Source organism: Acanthaster planci, linkage group LG04 (genome assembly GCF_054643075.1).
Source record: "Acanthaster planci isolate LZ-2023a linkage group LG04, COTS_SCS, whole genome shotgun sequence".
Lineage (NCBI taxonomy): Eukaryota > Metazoa > Echinodermata > Asteroidea > Valvatida > Acanthasteridae > Acanthaster > Acanthaster planci.
The window spans coordinates 5,984,976-6,004,486 of NC_141780.1; the positions used below are offsets into that span (position 1 = coordinate 5,984,976).

General features: G+C 39.7%; 1 protein-coding gene across 1 annotated transcript; it reads right to left on the reverse strand.

Moving 5' to 3' along the window:
- Positions 1 to 503: 503 nt before the first annotated feature.
- LOC147799327 (ficolin-3-like) lies at positions 504 to 15,748 on the reverse strand. Its single transcript, XM_087135434.1, has 7 exons — positions 15,499 to 15,748; positions 10,340 to 10,413; positions 5,787 to 6,059; positions 4,885 to 5,204; positions 3,702 to 3,972; positions 1,873 to 2,062; positions 504 to 552 (listed from the first exon to the last, which is right to left on the reverse strand). The coding sequence occupies exons 2-7, from the start codon at positions 10,395 to 10,397 to the stop codon at positions 504 to 506; spliced, it is 1,161 nt and encodes a 386-aa protein (XP_086991560.1). The 5' UTR covers positions 10,398 to 10,413; positions 15,499 to 15,748.
- Positions 15,749 to 19,511: the final 3,763 nt, after the last annotated feature.

Sequence of the window (19,511 nt, forward strand, 5' to 3'; positions counted from 1 at the left end):
AATTTCTGCAGGAAATTTGACGGAGGATTGGGGATATGGAAAGGTGGGGGGGGTGACTTTCCCGTCCATTAAAATATGAAAAATGGGGTGAGGTTGACACCATTTGACTCTATCTAGAGGTCGGTGTTCATGATACGGATATTCATCAGTAAAATGTATTAGGAATAGCACATTCAAAAGGCTTTTTAAATCCCCCTTTTTAAAGTGTTATGGAATGCATTTTAGTCTTTGGAAATCTGAAAAATTCTCCCCAACCCCCCTTGAGTTTTTGCTCCACCCGGGATTACGCTCATGGAAATGGGTATTTAGAAAGTTACTTGATATCTAAAAATACCCAAAAATACGGTTGATTTCAGTAACGTACGTCTGACATTATCACAAAAGATAGAAAGTAGTTAACATTTCATAGATTGCACAAACATTTCAATCAAGTATACAACTTAATAACATTCTATTCCATCCACTACATAGTAACACCAAGTTGAAATTAGACTGATAAAGGCTTAACTCAGGAGCTGATTTGGGTCAGGGTGGCTGTCCCCCCTTTGGCTCCTACGCAAAAATTAAAAAAAAGGTGTTGTCGAAGAAAAAGAAAGCCTGGCAAACAAGGGAAAACAGTTCATTGTACACACAGGATGTATGTCTGCCCAACTGCGTAACTTGCTCAGCTGCAGGCAGACCCATGTCGCTGCAGCTTGAACTACAGTCATGCAAGGAGGGGGAGAGAACGCCCATACCTGGCAAAGGAAATACGAAATCTGCACTCGCACATCTCTAACACGTTACTAGCTACAAACCATACAGATGAGACTTAGGAACATGAGTTCATAATTAAGAACATTACAAGGACAGCCTGTCATTTAGCTCAGAAAATAAAAGCGTCAGGCAGTGCGAGCAACATGACTGATTATTCCAGCTCATTTTACTTGAACTCTCTTCCCATTTTGTAGTCATTCTTAATAAACGTATTCTACGTTAATTATGAGAATTTTTGCGCATGTAATAAAGCAACTTACTGGGACCACGTGATTGAGATGATAGTGACTGTTCTTGGTCAGGCTAGACAGTCACAACCTCAGGGATAAAATTGGTTAATATGGTAACATAAAGTAAAGTATAAATAGTAAGAATACTGAATTAATGTTTGTGTATGTGAACTGTGGAGATTATTCTCTGACTGGTATAGTAATATTTTCTTCAGGAAACACATTAATTCCATATTTTGCAGGACTTGTAATTTTATTGGAGTAAAATTTGGGACAACAAAAGACACAAAACTAGGACAGCAAAATGTAATTGAAAATTTATGTGGGACTTTGAAAACTATGATATTGCAGAGGTCTTTCTAACTTGACCATTATCTTACCAGTGTTTCAATAAACGGCCATTTTGTGCTGGAACCTACACGGAACATTCTTATTTTGCAACAAGTAGTCAGGACTCTGGCTACTTGTCAGACAATCAATATAAAGCCCCACTATTTAGAAATTAAAATCTCATCATTTCACGCGAAATACCTGCAGGCTGCCATGGATGCCCACAATTTTCCATAAATGCACGGGAAATTATAGGCACGTGAACCGCTTGCCAAAAATTTGATTAACTTGCTTTTTACATTCGTAATGACGGTGAAGTACATGTTACGGGAAACCATGACATTATTGGCTGCAGTTCATTTCCTCTTAATTGGAATTTTTCATTTCTTTTGGACATGTATTCTAATGTCCAACGGGCTGTAGCTCATTTGAGGTTGAGCTACTTTCACCACTCTTACTACCACTCCCACCACTTCCACAACCCTTTTTAGGCCCACAACTCATCTTCATTTCACACCCTTTCAGAGAGTAATCTCTCCTTTTGTAGGAGACCCACTGTATCCCCTGGTAGTCATTGACATTTGGGCTGCTGTGGTACAAGCCGTTCAAGTTGCTATTGATATTGTTGCCATTATATTTCTTGTACCACCAGCCCCCGTGGAACATTGCAGCGTAGTTTCTACTTCCAGAGCCGTCGTCGCCGCGGTCCTTAGTCGAGAATTTCTGGTCGCCGTGGAGTGAATCACCTACAAGAGGGAAAGCATCATCAGGTTTTTAATAAAGTCCCGTTTTATGGGGGAAAACCCATGAAATCAAGACCGGTATTTTCTCTTCATTGCCACAAGTTTTGTCTCTCCTCCTGCTTAAAGGCAGTGTAGACCATTTGCAAAGTCTCAAAAGCGGGACCGCCGAATTACCTGCATCTTTAAATGTCAGTGTCAGGCAAACTGTGAAATTTCGTATAGCAACTGCTAACGGGGGCATAAAAATGTGTGTTATGTATCTACCTGTTAGAGGAGTCTATTTAAGATCAACAAGTCTCTATCAATAGGCATGATAACGTTCGCTGTGAATTTCTGCTTCCACTCCACTTTACAAATAATCCTCCTGCAATGTTGGATATTAATTTAATAGCTGAGTAGATCATGTTGAGCATTTTATCGTCAATAGTTGAGTTTGCCTGATTTTTGGAACGTTGCTATCGGATCGCTTTGGTATTGCACTTTGACACTTTGAAAGGGCATTTCACAATCTCAGTTTTTGACACAAAAGAAATTAAGGCGATGAGAAGAATTTTCAGACTTGGGGTATTCAATAGCACTCAAACAAGGAGACCAATAAAAAAACCCATAAATATGCCGTTGTCATGTAAGAATCTGGGAAAACTTGGCCTTTGAGATTCGAGTCATGGACATCCTCCATACTGTTTCTTTCCTTTACCCATTACGCTACGCAAGACGGCGGAGCCGGCTTTTCTCCATTCTTTTATGCCCGTCACCCTGCGTAAAGGCGGCCTTCCGTATATGTACTTTGTTGGGTAGCCTACGACGCGTTCATGTGTTTCACTTTCACGGACACAAAAATCGACTCCACTGCAACACACGTGGACGCTGTGTTGGCGCAAGTGTTGGGCGCATCTGGAAAGGCGGCTTAATGCTGTTGAATCTGTTACTTGAGGCAGCTGCCAATTGTTTCATATTGATGGCAAGTTTCACACAGTGTCATTTCGGAGTAAAAGCCTGGATTACAAACAGCGGAGGGTACTCGTGTATGGACTAGCCTTAAGTGTTCTTTTAGCAGCTTTTATTTTTGTTATTTGTGTTAGCGTGAAAAATGAAGCTGGTGAGGAGCAAAGGTAGCGAGGCATCGTTCGTGCGATTGGGTAAATATCAGGAAAATTAGGTTCACATCGTCCAAAATGTAATAAGTAATACTGTTGAGTTCAGTTATTTTAAAAGAGGTAGAAATTGATAATGCACGCACGGAAAACGCAAGCTGAAGTTTGGCTAAGGTTTGTACGCAAACATTTAAGTGCCAACGCGCGCTATGAAGCACGTTTGTCACTTGAGTACAGCCTCATTATTAAATCCTTTGCTGATTTGGTAAGTAGTTTATATTGCAATTAAAACTTTAAATGAAATATACAGCTGGTTACAAAATGTTCACACTTCGAAACCTCAATTCAATGGGGGGGGGGGGGTAGTCTGGGTAAATACCATGTTACAGCCCGAACAGTCTAACTTTAACTGTCCGTGTAGTTTGGGAAATTTTTTAAGAAAGCAGTGTAGTTAGACCAGGCGTAATTATGAGGTCGTTGTAGAAGAAAAATGAGCTAAAGGGAAGGTTGCATCATATGGTGCACTTCTTAAGGGAGCTGTAACATACCTGCATGTTCTGCAACCGTATGGAAATCGTCGATCTCAAGCTTGTACTTTTCACCCACTGACTCTATTTTAAAGTCCTCATAACGAACCGTGGCATTCTGCCCATCGAACGCCCTCAGAGTAATGACCAGCTCCCATTTGCCAGTACGAGTCAGATCATACAGCTTCTCGTTGCCCAGCCAGAACTCCCCGGTCAGATCGCCGAAACCCTCGGCGTACTCCTGCCAAGAGCGGTCGAAGCTAACGGAGCCGTTGATGCGTCGTTGAAACACCTGCGAGAGCGGAAGAGTTGCAAAAAAGTCATGGATACTTTTTTGTGCTTTGAGATGCGAATGCTGATCATTAAATCGTCACAGTAAGTTCAGTTTGATAGTTTGCGAAGGGCTTATAAGTTTAGCCTCGTTGTTTGTCGAATTCGTTGTCAGAAACCGATCGGCACTCTTAAACATTTCCTACAGGGAGAAAAATGCGCAATTTCAGGAATAAATGGATCACAGCCTTGCAAAACGTTTTACTTTTGCCTTCTGCCACTACGTTTTGCATTTAAATTAACGAGGTCTGTCCTTTTAGTAAATTCTGACTCAGTGAGGGAAGACGCGTACTTGTGTTCTTGCCCTTCATAAACAAAGTGTAAAACAACCAGCAAGCTTCAAAATATAGAATTTTTAAATATTGTTCACCGTTAACAAGGTTGCAGGTGATCCGCCTGCGTTTTGGGAAACACACTGCCGTATTTCACCAATCATTAAAAACGTTTGGATGAAAGCCGTTCACTGACTCAAAGTGAAGTTTATTGGATGGGGTCGAGGTGGAACCAAATAACTATGGCTAGATGCATCCACATTTGAATTAGGTGGAAAAGGTAAAAGGTGGCACGTCTTGACTCAGAATCAACCGATTCCCTCCTACAGTGGTCAACGCTTTTTCAATTTATTATTAATCTTTTTTGAGGGGGGTGGAGATTTAAAAAAATCTCTGTCAGAGAAGGCATCTGAATTTACCCCCAACAACGAGAAAACCAAACAAATAAAACAAAGTGTTATTAAGGCATACGTCAAAGTTTTTCCCTTTTAAAACTGGTTTACAGTGATTCTTTCTTTAATGGAAATTCGGCCCCTTATTATTGTCTGTCCAAAAAATGACAGAACATTGTGTAATTATTTCAGTAAGGGAAAAACACTCACTATATAGCCGGCACCAGACTCCATACTGCAGTAGACCTGCATGGTCTCACCGTTATGCTGAATGGTGTATACATCGCTAGTGCTTATACCAGCATCCAAGATCTCCTGACAATTTGCCGCAGGCTCCGTCAGCTTTGGCGCCATTGTTGTCTCGTGGAGAGTCGATACGACATGTGTCGAATCTGCTTCTGTGATTATGGTAGCGACTTCAGAAGTCGACTCCCGCGCACGGGTGGTGACTTTAGTTGTCAATCCTTTTTCACCTGTGGTCACTTTAGGCGTCGATTTAGGAACCCTTGTGCTTACCTGTAACGTCGATTCTGTGAAGGAAAAAGTAACAGAATAGTTCAGATATGCCTATGCTCTCTGAGCTTTGTTGACAAAACTCATAAGATCAGTCTTTCGTATAAGTAAACGAGGTCATGCTTGCAATGAAGCGAAATATCGCCCTAAAGGCTTTCTCGGATACAGGTCAATTTTAGCCACGAGGCTGACATCTTGCCGCCAGATGTAGTTTGAAAAGGAAAACTGCTCATTCGAACTGACCGTGATGTGAACGCTCGTTCACTTGAAAGTGACACCTTGCATCTGCGAAATGTTATGAAATGTTCCCGAAATATTTCTTGAGCGAGTGATATGTAAGAGGATAAAAATCACCCTTTCTGATGTGAGGAAACTGGCTCTTATATAAAAATTGCAAGAGTTTGCCTGAGACGACAGAGATAATGACGGGTTATAAAAGCAATTCATTTCCTAGGAGCATTCCCAAGAGACTATGTGCGTTCCGGTGCTTCATCGTGCGCAACATGGGGAGGTTCATGTGAGCGCTCTCAGTAAGTTTTGTCCCCTCAACAAAATTTCAGCTCCAAGGACACGCCCCTGAATTCTCAAGTGTCCCTCACCTCGCGGATTGGAAGTCGAAGTTCTCTCCGGTTTGTTCGTAGTGCAATGGAAATGCTCACGCAGTCTGTCTGCAGAGATCTTTTGCAGGTCACCTATGCCGACATAGACCGTTCCTCGCGGTCTCGGCGGAGCGTAGGTATTGTGACCACCCAGTCTGACCTCGGCGCAGGTACACGGATCGCCCGGCGGAATGACGAATTTGACCCTGCCACCGTCACCAGGGTCGGGCTCCGTACCGAGAACACAGACTTTTGCAGAAACTGAGGTTGTTGCTACGTTTAAAAAAAGGGAACAAACAGGTATAACCCACCCAAACATACGTTCTAAAGAAAATTTGTAATGACTATATTATTTTTAGTGTTTAGAAGAGGAACAAAACTTCATCGGACTCATGCCATTAAAACCTAAAAGAAACGAGTGGGAAGGGGGGGGGCGGAATCCGCCCCACCTTGGATTCCCCTCGGTTGTGAGTCCGGTCTGTTTGTATTTTTAATTGAAGATCCATAATTTACGACAGTCTTGTGTGCTTTGCTAAATTAACGTGAACTAAATTTGGTCTTTGAACGGAGCCGGCATCAGCGGGTATATGGAGAACTGTTTCTTAATCACACAGCTGCATGCATACATTAAATTTCCCAGAGCAACTTGCAGCACGATTAAGACCATAGCTTTTATAGAGAACGATATAAGTACAGCTATAATGTGGGTTCATGTCGCAATACATTAACAACAAACAACAGACAACAATGACAGCAACGTCAATAATGCCAACAACGAAGCACCTCCTTGAGCATGAGTAGAACGTTACTGATTCATGGCTACGTTTAAAAAACTTCTCGATAATGTTTATCTGTTGGACTGAGCAATCTACTTTGTCAATTAGTTGGTATAAAAACACTCTAAGTTTTTCTGATGGTAAAGCTAAGCTAGTGATTTTTTCCACAAGACCCAGGTCTTCGATGGGTGTACAGTAAAGCTATTTATAAATATACGACTTGCAAGTCAAAAATGGCAAAACACTCAGTGAAGAAAGAAAATAAGTAAGGAAAGCAAAAATTTCATCTGATGAAAGTGAACTGAAATCCCACTACATTCAATGGCAGAAATCAGAATATTACATGCACTATTCCACATAATATGTTACTCATTTATAAGAAATGGCAACAAAACATCCTTTCACTTTCCTTTATTCATGACGTGTATTAAACTTGAAAACAAACCCGACATTTCCAAAAGCTCACAATTTGAAAAAGGCAGTGACTTTCAATTTTGTACACATCCTTTGTCACCCTTTCACAGCATAAAACTTTCAACCATACCAATGTGTTTGCCTGTGCCATTGCTGGGGGTTTTCTGTCGAAAAAGTAAATTGAGTGTTTCTTTATATTTTATGGTACGTGCGAAATGATCGGCTGTCATTTACAATGCAGTAACGCCAGATATGCGCACAAAGGAACAAACCCATTAAATATCGTCTTTCTTTCTCTCTCTCAATCAATTATAATTTCATAACTAACTTAGCTGCTTCATGACATCAAAGCCATGGGCCAAAAAAAATGAAAATACATTGTTGGCATTTTATGCAGGAATGGATCTGTAGCGCGCAACGAACCCTCTGAGAAATAGCATTTCACAAAATTTACTTCAATTGGCTGAATCCATGGAGAGTCGTGGGGTATGCCCCTCCCCCCGTTTGCTTGAAATGCAAAGCCAGAAGGTACTTATTTTCATTCTTCCTATAATGAACGTATAAATCTCAACCCTCAATAAAAAACTCATGTGAGGAAAGGCCTTAAAAATTACAAGGAAAAATTAAGGAATTCCAATTTTTGTAGGCTCCCCGTCCGTAAAAGTTCCCCCGAAAATAATGGTCCGAAATCTGCTCTTCAGTCGGTCACTGTTTAAATATGAACATTTTTGTAGATTAACTGCAAAAGTTGATTACAATGCTTCAATTTTGTAAAATGAAAGGTTTAATTTGATCTATGGGTGTGGACGTGCAAGGTAGTGCCTTGCGGAGAAAAAAAACACTTCAAAGGAGTTGATACCAATGTTCCCTCTGTTATCCTTGTTGGGTACAGACTTTTATCACAGGGCAGCTATCTTGCTTTTCTGTGATTCAAACCAATATAACCAAACTGACGCCAGAAGAAGAATAATCAGTTTCCTTTAGTCAGTATGTGACGTTGAATTACTATTCTAACGTGTCCATGGGGAAGAAGATAAACATGGGTCGTCTTGGTAAAAGACTAAATAAAAACCTTTCAACACGAGGATTTAAGAGAGGTCTGACGTCGTGAACGAAAAAGAAAGGTCGAGTGCGCAAACACACCGCTCGGATGCAATTCGTGAGAGCCAAAGTTAATATACGCTGTTCAACACACAGTGTGAGATTTTTCAAATGTCATCAAGTGTTAGTTCAGGTGTCAGTGATGATTTGGTCAAAGTTATAAAGCTATCATTATCAAGTGACCTTGAAAATCACTTCTCAGTGAATGCAACGCCGACATGTGCCTTTGTGTTTGAACATTTGCAAATACTCCGATCAAGAAAGTTAATCAATTCTTATTACTCTTAGCAAGAATTTTTTCCTTTCCTTTAGCTTTCCTTCAGTAACCACATCCATTTTATAAAGAAGGCACAGTTATGTAGAGATCTCTTCGGATTGATCAGCTAGAAAAGCAGAGTTGTTTTCAGGAAAAGATAAATTAGAAAGAAGTGGAATTAAATACTTAACAGAAGCAAACATAATAAACTGCAATAGATGAGTATTTGAGTAATACATAATGCGTGCCTTGTTTAAAGCTTTGATCAGGGAAATTATTAGTTTGTTGTCTATACTTATTTTGGCGTATTGGTGTTTCCCTTGCCTGTTGTCTCTGCGGTATGGTTTCAATTCCCGACTCGGTCTACATGCGGATTTCATTTTGAGGCCCTACCTACCATCCTAGACAACATTGTTGCAATAGCCATACGCTTTCCAGCCCCCATCTCCATTCCCCTGGTCAGTGTTGTCACGTCTGGCCGGAGAGCGGACCGCGCGCATAGACACAACATTGTGCCGTATGGCGCGTGTATATATTTCGGGCCAATTGTACCAGAAAAGCAAGATAATTATCCATTTTGTCCAACTGTTTTGCAGGAGTGCGTCGTTGAAGATATACCATGTCATTGCTGCCATAACTGTGCAAAACGGCAGTTGCAACACATTTGTTGTAGCGTTGGGGTGACCTACGAAGATATGGGATGTATCTTTTGTAAGAATTTCTCTTTGAAAATATCTAATTATTCTGTTGTTGCAAGTAAACTAAATTTGTTGTTATAACAAATGAAAATGTATTTCTATCAATAAAAAAGGGAGACGAGTGCCGCGCAACTGTGACATCCCTGGATCTGTCATTGTTGATACATAAACATTCACTATACACCTCACAGCTTTTATACTGAGATCACTGAGAAGAAATGGACCCAACCCGGTTGGGATCAGTTTTATTGTCAAAATTTAGGAAATTAAATGTACCAGTGAAAATAAATCAGCATCAATTCTTTAACTAATCGCGTTCAAACCTAAAAAATTGCCTTGTTTGTTCTGCGCCCAGGGAAATAAAGAAAGTGGTGACTCTGAGGGAAAAAAATCCAAAAGTTATGCGGTGTTGACCAAGCATTCAGGCGCACGGACTCCTGAAATTCGCAAGGAATAGCAGTTACCGGCTTCCATATAGGACTCTCCTGGGTCTCGGGTTCCCGGCCCACCGCACTGCCTTCCCTGCCCATCCATTTAACCCCAAAAGTGTTCGAGCGACCATGCAAGGGAGGAACGAGACAGGCCCCCAAGCCCTGGCCGCCGACTCGGCCATACGTCTCGAACCTGTACTAAGGCGCTCACCTGGACTTCGCGGACAGTCCCAGCAGAAGAGCTTACCCGGTAGGCTAAGGTACTGTTGGTATTTGACGGCGTGAATTAGAGTCTCTTATAGCTACTGACTGACAGCAAGCGTTGGGAAAATAAAAAGCCACAAGGGGGATTCGAACCCACTCTCTAACGATCTGATGACCGCGAGCTTAACCATTCGGCCATTTCACAGATCTTGTTAGTAGCTGTTCATATTAAGGTGATAACATAATCATTAACCTTATTGCACGGAATGTTGCTGTGTAAAGACTAAGTGATTTAACGTTACAACAGTGCATCACGTAGCAAAATACACATTCGCACACACACAATGGTCATCAACATTAAATGTTCTCCCCAACAGCTTCTCTTTACTATTTTTGCGGAATCCTATACCAGCAATAGTAAAGCATGGTGGCGCCAATTTCCTCTACCCAGATTTTTTTTTCAGAATGAAACAAAACAAAACCATATTGTTAGCTCCATCGGTATCACGAGTTTGTAGTTCTGGGTACATAACAGGAATGGTAAACGCCACTTACAGCCATGAGGAAAAGTCTTAAATCCATGTACGCAGCACGTGAGAGTACGCTTGGAATAGAAGACGTCAACCTGTTCGATTTTCACAAAATTAATACGTGTGATCAAAGGCGTACTTACCAGCAGCGATGATAATCACTCCCAGTGCAAATAACATCTTCGTAAGTTCCACAACCATCACGTCAGCTAAGCCTCTGAAAGATTTAAGCACCAAACGATGCAATTAAAAAATACATAGTTGATGGAAACTGCAGCAATATCAGCCTTTCAACAAACCCAGTTAGTTTTCACGAGAAAGTCTGGGCCAACCTCCTCAGAATAACGATGTTTCTCTCCGCACTTTCTGCTTTGCCATTTACATCATCAGTTACATTCAATGCAGCGTGATAGGAGGAAGAAATTTTCACCCCCAAATCTGACCCAAGTCCATGGACCTGTTGTCCCTACTTCTTGTCAAAGGGCACCCCCTTTTATTCTCATGGTTCTCATTTTTGCCACCAAACCCAGTTTTGGCTTAAACTTAAGGACAATAATCTTCGTTTGTAATGCCACCGACCCTGTCTGCATCTTTGGACCATAAACGTTAAAGGAAAGGGACATTGTTCCAGTGAGCCAGGCCACAACTCTGAAGAGCCTCCTCAATAGTTTGGAGCTTTGTAACCAGGCCATCAGACAGACATCTTTTCTTAAGTGTCTCTTGAAAGAGTTTTGTCCAAAAATACAGTTTTCACCAGTTTTTACGAGACCAACGTTAGACAGTTAACGAGAGTAGTTTTGCCAAAGAAGTAAGCATTCATTTGACTCTTCATTTAAAGGATTTCTTGAGATTTAAGGACGAAATTTAGTATAGTGTTTAACGTTAGATTTGCATGAAGGTAATGGAACTGTGTGTATTTTGCAAGACATGAAGCCAGTTTAAGTGGATATAAATACCCATATAGGTTCATGCTTTAGAACACTAAGATTGAGTAAGACTTCTGAATTACATTAGTTGTTTACTAAAGTCATATGACATACATAGCTTAGTCTTTAATTTCCGGATTTGGAAGAGTTTTCGAGTTAAAAGTGTTAGTCACGGTGAATTATTCCTTAAAAGAAAGAACTGATAACTTTGGTCGAGATTTCAGTAACACAACATTAATTAGGAAAACTATATGCACATCAGTATTTTGAATTTAGCCAGTTATGTCATTGCTTTATACATACACAAGTCCACAGAATTTACATCGTCTTTGGAAATTCAGTTTTATTATAATGGAACAAGCATTTAAATTGTTTGTCATTCCGTGTTTTCCAGATCAAATAATCATGGCTGAGTAATTAGTCCTATACGATTCACAAGGCTCTTCTGAGGCTGAGGTGCGTGTTGTGCTTCTGAAAATCTAGACATGTATTCAAATTATTCATGTCCCTGAAGCCGTTCTTTTCAGCAAGAAGGATAAAAGATCACACAAAAATCTGAAATCTCAAGTCGGCCTATTCCCGAAATTGTGTAAAAGCATGTTACATTGTGCAGAATATGGAAATCAGAGAAGAAAAACAACTCGGATTGTTCGTCTCACAGTTAAGGCAATTATGTTGATTGGGTAAAAATCACCAAAGTGGAATAAGGACATTTGAAAAGAAACGGAGTTTACGTGCTAATGCGAGATGCCAGGGAATGAATAAGCTCGTACGCTATCCCTAATCGATGGCTATGCAAGGTGCAGATATCAAAGGATCGAATTACTCCTTTTGGAAAATCATAGTTTTAAAACTTAAAGCACAACATAGGAATCACTCATTGAATCATATAAGCTTTTTTATTTCAGCAAACAAATTATTCCCGAGGCCAAAAACATGAGAATCTAGAATTGAAAATGATGCTCCAAAAACTTGGACTGCGCTGATTATGGTACATACACAGTGTACAGTATGGCATGGTAATGATTGCTTACAAAAGGGCATGCATAGTTATTACCAAACTTCGATATAATGGTGACGACTTATGATGGTATAGGCAACGTATAAGCAATCGGCTACAACTCAATTATCGATGACCCATGGTGATTACTCATCGGGTAGACGGATAAGGATAAGAATCGTTTTGTGTAAAGATGGTTGTCAGCTTACGAAACATCATCGAGTCACAGCATCGCACTGAAAGGTATATCATTTATGCCTTTATTAAATATTCCATAAGATTGCCTGATATGGAAAATTCAAGTGAATGTTAATACAGTAAAATGTAGCTGCAGTAACGGTTCCAAAATATTTTGTCTGCCATTTCGTACACGCCTTCATTGTATGAAAAAAGTTTGACTTCCTTTTTAGGTTAAATGCATACATTCAAATGTGAATTAAATTGTATGATATTTGAAGTTTTTCAGCTGCTGTGATTCATCGTATCATCGTGGGAAGACATGGTTAATTCAGTGCATAGGTCCTGTATTCAATTTGTGAATTCCAAATTTACTCACTAAATCATTTCTGATTAACGGTTGCTGCTTGCTTATTGGTGTGCACAATAATGAATTAGCAAAATAAAAATCTATTTCATATTTTTTTTGTGTACAGAACAATGTAACAATAAAGATGTCTCTTTTGGATGCCGTCATACATTTGCTATGAATTGGACATACTATCATAAAAGCAAAACCATAGCAAAACATCCTTTGAAATAGTAAAACGAAAATTGGAAATGAAGATTAACTAAGACACGAAGGTGCAATTTGAAGTTTGTTTTAAAAATCCAATGCAATTACGGCTTTTATATCTTTAAAACCCCGTAGACTAAAGGCCGTTCCTGATTGCGTGAACATGCGTTCGTAGGACAAAAACCAATCCTAAGATATAGTGTCCCAAATAGGTGTTCGTTCAACAAATCGTTGGAAACGCGTTCGTTTCTGTGTTTCTGAATTGCTTTTGAAAAATCCTTCATCCGCCTGCTGGAGATTTATAAAGTACAGTTCTTTGGAAGTTGACAATGACAAACACTAATAATTCATGAAGGTAACGTGAACGATTAAACACATGTACAATTACGATGCATCTCTTAAACTATTGATTTTAGCCACTTTGTCCTTATTACTAAGGTAATGCAGCCCAATTGTAAACAAAATAGTTGACCACAAACAAAATACATCAAAACGCGGTATCAAAAAGCTTCTAAGAGTGAAAACCTAAGCTAAAAGGGCAAACAAAGAATTGTTTGAGTTTCAAACAAAATTTTGTTCAATTTTTTGGTAGAATGACGTCCCGCAGCATCTCCTCTGGGACTGCCTGCATATTGACGTCCTGTGTGCCGTCGGCGTTCGTTATGGCCATATGACCCAGGCTTTACTATTTAAGAGTAGTTGACACCAGTAGAATACAGGAACCTAGACTAGAACTAAACCTGTCTTTCGGTTGGGGTTGGACAGCTAGTGTGTCTTAGGCAAGATAGTCTGTCACTAAAAATTGCTTCTCATTCATCTGGGAGTAAAATATGTACCCATATTGTGGTAGATATTCAGTTTCATTAATTGCCTTTGGCCACTTAGGAGTAAAATGAACACCTGTTTTGGCTGAGATACTGGTGAGTACGGAGCTTGAATTAGCTGTTTGTGCTTGAAATGTCAGCTTCGGGCTGTAATGAATTCTTGACTAGATCTTGCTGGGCGTGTTTCGTCCACTTACTCTGTATGGTATAACGATAATTCAGTTCATTCATTGAACAAGGAGCCTGAAAAGGAAGGAGCCTAACTTTGATGCTCCAATTAGAGGCGTAGCCTGAAAATGACAAACATTTGGGACAATAAAAGTAGCATGACTTTTTATCCGTAAATACACGTTGGAGTGCAAGGTTGGTAATCTATAATGTGTTCCCACCATCCCTCAAGTATCAAATTTTACCAAGATCGGATCGCCTCGCTTACAAGGCAAGATAGGAGGCTTCTGAAAAAAAGCCAATACTAAACGTTAGTACGAAAACCAATCGTATGGATATTGCATAAGGTGTTCTTTGGAAAGAAACATGGATTTATGAAAGACAGAGACCCTCAAAGGAGGAAAATGTTTTGAAAATGAAATACAGAGACAACCTCCTGGAGAGCACCAAACTCCAGGAATCCTTGCTTTAGTTTTGATGACTTGCTTCTGAACGATTTCTTTGTATGTGGATTCTCGAGACCGTGATTGGGAGGTGTTAGTCACACTTCAACAAATAAACTTCCTTCTAGCAACAGCAATTGCAACTACATAGACATCATGTTTAAGTCTGATACACTCCTTCCTATGTAGATACAAACAGGACCCCCCCTCCATTACAGTAACAACAAACTACACTTATGTCTTCTATAACACCTTTGGGTTTTTAGGAACAAACAAAAAATCCTCCTTTTTACCCACTATATATTTTAGTCATGCGAGATCCCTGTAAGCAAACCCAATCTACTGGTGAAACTTTGTGGAACTGAAGGTCACCGACAGAAATATTGAGAAATTATTGAATTTTGAACCAACTTTTTTTTTACTTCCTCTCTTTGAAATTTCACTGAATTCTGGAGAAAAGTTTGTAGGCCTACGACCTGGCCAAAATGTTGTAAAATCAATGCTGAACTGAAAAATAGTGGCTTCTTTACAAGCCTGCGGTGGATTTCAAGTCCCCAGCCTTTGCTTTATCAAGGACGAACATTTCGAGATATGTTTCCGAAACAGACTATGTGTCAGATCGGATCGGTCTTCCCATTATTCTGGCCAGATCGGGTGGGATCGGTTTCGGTTCACGTGTGTTTTTTCTACCGGATCAGTTTGGTTAACAACCATCTCGTTAGAAACCAGAAATAAAGCCCAATAAACCTAATAAACATAGCATACATTCACATTATCACTGCATTTACCCTTGCCCCTGGGAATTAATCACTACACTCCAGGTGCGAAATTCATTGTAAACGAGATACAATGTAGCAGTTTCCAGTTGACTCGATGGTTTTTTATCCAAATCCATGTTACTATAAAGAGCCAGTTCATAACGATTTGATGAACAACATTATTCGATGCAATCCACCTGTAAATAGACCCTGCTCTATACGTTTGCTTCCCCATTAGGTCAATCTTTTCCCCAGATTTGGTGAGGTTTACAAAATAAACAGCGAGACGAAAGAGCAGCTGCATGAAGAGTGTGGCTTTTTTTCTTGGGTGATTTAGCATTGACTTTTGATTTCTTTTTAATGACCATTGTCAGAAATAAACAACGATTTAAAGAATAACAAGGGAATTTTCTCAGGAGCTTTTATGCAGCTTGACATTTGTGATCTTACCAATTTGGATGGAGAACCTCCACGGATGTTGCAGAGCGCGGCAAGCAGAGAAAAAGAGAGAAACCGTCGAAGTTCGTCTGAGCCTATTATATTTAGGAAAGAAGCCTCCTGAAACAGCCCCGACATACGCTTGCTGCACGTACACCAGTGACTTTTAAAGCAAAATGACGCAACAGGGATTTAGTCCTGTTGGATGAGTCGGTTCCTTAAATTTTCCTTTCGACCTTCCACCTAAATGAACCGGGCAGGATTGTCTCCGTGGTAAAATACTAAAGTATACGATTCTACATTTGCACTTTCGTGCTACGGTGCACATAAGGACGAATAAAACAGAACGGGTCCTCGGGCAAATGTAATAATTTATAAGGATTGGTTCATTGTGAAATTAAGGCTTCTGTATGGGCGGCCAAAAGGACTAAAATTAATTTTAACAAAAATAAACCATTACGAGCAAACAGAATCTTCTTATTCAAAAATCTAAATGATAAAACAAAAAAAAGCACCAAAACCATTTGAGAAACAAATTTATAAAAATTGTAATTAAAAAATTACAAGTTGCATGTCACAAAACATAATTTTACCAAAAACGAATAATAACGGGCGAAAAGCATTTTCTTATCAAAATGTAAATAGTAAACTATAAATTATAACAGAAATTATTTTTTAAATAAATAACCAACATCTGAAAACAATGTGCCCCCAAAAGTTCCCAAAATCAAAACAGTAAATCAAAATACGAAATAATTGAAAAAAAAGTCCAAACCAAAGGTCGCCAGCAGTTTACTTCAATTTTTCACAACGAAGCTAAACGCAAATCATTTGAAAAATTCTGAAACAAATTTGGTTCCAACGTATAATAGTTTATTTTGTGTAAAATTAATTTGACCCATTTGGCAGCCCGGTCTTTTTTGAACAAACAAACTCAACGCGAATCAATAAAAAATTATTGCTCGGTGGTCGAGTGGTTAAGACATCTGCACTAGTAAGCAGGAGGTCGTGGGTTCGAGTCCCACCCGAGTAAGCTTGTGAGGGTTTTTTTTTTCGCAAGCTCTCGGACAAGCACTGAGCATACAGTGCTTATAAAGATACGTTGGGTAAGGGCAAACCCGTTATATATAAAAAATTCTTAAACAAACTAACTTGGTTCCATCGTTGGGGGCGTCCTATACCATACGCAATCATTGTGTTGGCAGGCGGAGTCTGTCGATCTTGTTGCTCAATATTATTTGGCAATAATTTTGACATCAACTAATTGCCCTTTGTTTTTACTTAAAGCATTGCGCTATCAGTAGATAGTTGCATGAATTCTCCAATTTTACTTCCCCGTTTGGAAACAATCTTCAATAAATGTTAACCAGAAACAAAGGGCAATTAGTTTATGTCAAAATTACTGCCAAATAATATTGGGCAACAAAATCGACAGCCCGCTTGCGTGATCGTGGACATCACCTAATCGCGCCCGCCAACACAATGGTTGAGTATGGTATAGGACGCCCCCAACGATGGAGCCAAGTTAGTTTGGTTAAGAATTTTCTTTTGATTCGCGTTGAGTTTGTTTGTTTGTAAAAAAAAAAACCCAAGGCCAAAGATTGTGTTTGCTCGTAATTATTTATTTTTGTTACAATTAATTTTGGCCCTTTTGGCCGCCCAAACTTCTGGAGGCTGTGTTCTTTATCTGTTAGTGGTTAGCAATGGCGTTCTTGTGAAATTAAGAGGTACGCCGTTTCTGAAATGCTAGCACTTTCACTCGACCATGACCAGGGATATGTCGTGCAATGTCATGCTATTTATAATTGTATAATTGAAAACATGCTCAGATTACTGTTAACTGAAAGATATTACGATCCTTCTTCCCAGTCTTTAAACACCCTTCTCCCAGTGTTAAACTCTTCCTCTTACTGACAAAGTGCAGTCAGAAATAAAGTACATTTGCACGTACTGTATAAATTTTATACATGTTCTATAGGCCTGTGATAACAATAGGTGTTTACAATAATTTAACCTTACCGTATATAAAATGCTCACAACGAAATCCATTATTTCTTTTCAAAAAGTAAGCAGAAAGTGGGTCCTGGACAGAAACTAAAGTTAGGTAGTGTTGACTAAGCAATCAGTCGCACGGACTCTTGAAATTTCCAACGATTCTCACTTATCGTCAAATTCGCTTCGCTTTTACTTTCGGCCGTACTATGAATCGGCCTTGACAATATTCGAATCGATTTCTCTACAGAAAAATCACGACCTGTCTTTTAAGTTTTTCTTTAAGGGTTGTAACATTGAAAACACTTGATATTTTAAGTTTTAATGTATGAGTTTAATTCCACGTTCATTGCTAAATCATTACTACATGCCATTAAATCTACAAACGGCAGAATCTTGAAATTCCAATAGCTTGGGAAAATATCTCTAATTGTTCAGACATCACTGCAATTATCCGTCTCAGTACATTGTTTGTCCTGATGATTGATTTTGTATGAAAAAGAAATCATAGCCTTTTTGAGAGGATTAAGTTATTCCTATGGGAGTTTAGTTTTTTCAAACTACGGCGTGATCGTTCGGTTCCATGTTTTAGGCAAAAGATTTTGAGTAGACGACAAAAGCTGCAATGAATTCATCCGTTCATTTTCGAATACTTTGTGAAATACTCTTTAGTTTCTGCTCTGACGACAGGCCACAATCTGCCTTGAGCAGAAGTACCCCCTCATTGATAAAAAAGAGCCATTTTGGTGGGGAGTGTTCGTTTTGTTGGCAGCGATGCGAGTGCAACGCTTGCTTTTCGTAGTCGTTCGTGAACCAACGATATGCTCTCTCCACAAAAGAGCCTCCGTTGCTAGGAAATTGCGCCCTCTCTTGGTCCAGCTCAGGACCCATTTGCTAATCATGCACCACCTGGCAAAAATGGCAAATTTGACGTGGCAAAAGGAAAGGTCTGTCAATGTGCCTGGACTCATGCTCGGAAACTACTCTGATTTGGTAGTTGCATTAATGAACTGAAATTTAGTGGCGGGGGAAATGCGTTCGAGAGCACCTTGAGGGCACTTGTGATACACTGTTTACTACTACTGGGCGGTAACGGCACTGCGTCTCATCTTCATTTCACACCCCTTCAGAGAGTACCGACTTCCTTTCCAGGACACCCACTGTATCTCCTAGATACAGTAGTCACCAACGTCTGGGCTACTGTGGCTACTCAAGTTGCTGTTGACCTTCCTCGTTAATAGCTTCGTCAGCACCACACTTTCAATGATCTTAGTCCACTCACGTTTCTGAATAAAACATTATACAGACGCTATTATCATTGTGGCCATGTCTTTTCTTCCACTCTGTATGGCCACGCACATAATTTCTCATCAGATCGGCATGTCATATTAGCAAGCACGTAATAATGATTGATGTGTGGTATCTTATACTGGATTTAGAAATGATTATTAGAAAAATCCAAATTTGAGCAAGAAAGGCTAAAACATTGTTGTGGCTGACGTTGTGGCTGATGTTATTTATTTCCTGGAGACAATGCTGATAATTGGTCGCAACGCTCTTTCTAATTACATTTGATGAAAAAAAACTAAACCAAACCAAAACACTGTTCTTCAACAGTATACTCTTAGCGAAAACGCAAAGTGAGAAAGAATGCATGAAAAAGAACAACAGAAACAAGACCTGCTACCTATTCGCCCTTTGCACGCTGCCACCCTAGGCATGCAGAGCCTCGGTCTGGCAGCTTTACACAATGATTCCCATGTATGTTGCTCAGTAATTGTGCGCATGCTGCGTTAGTTCTTCTACCATGTATCTACCATACGATTGGACAATATATCAAAGCTATGTTAACGCAATTCTGACACAATTGTAGGTTGCTCTACATCAAATACGGGACCATAGAAACAGTGCAAAATCAGACGAAAGCAACGCCGCCGATTGTCTCTCGTGAAGAGGTTAACCTCCGTTTCTTCACCGGAAATTCAAGATTATGGCAAGAAGGTCACTTTTCGTTTCAAGTTTCAATTTTTGTT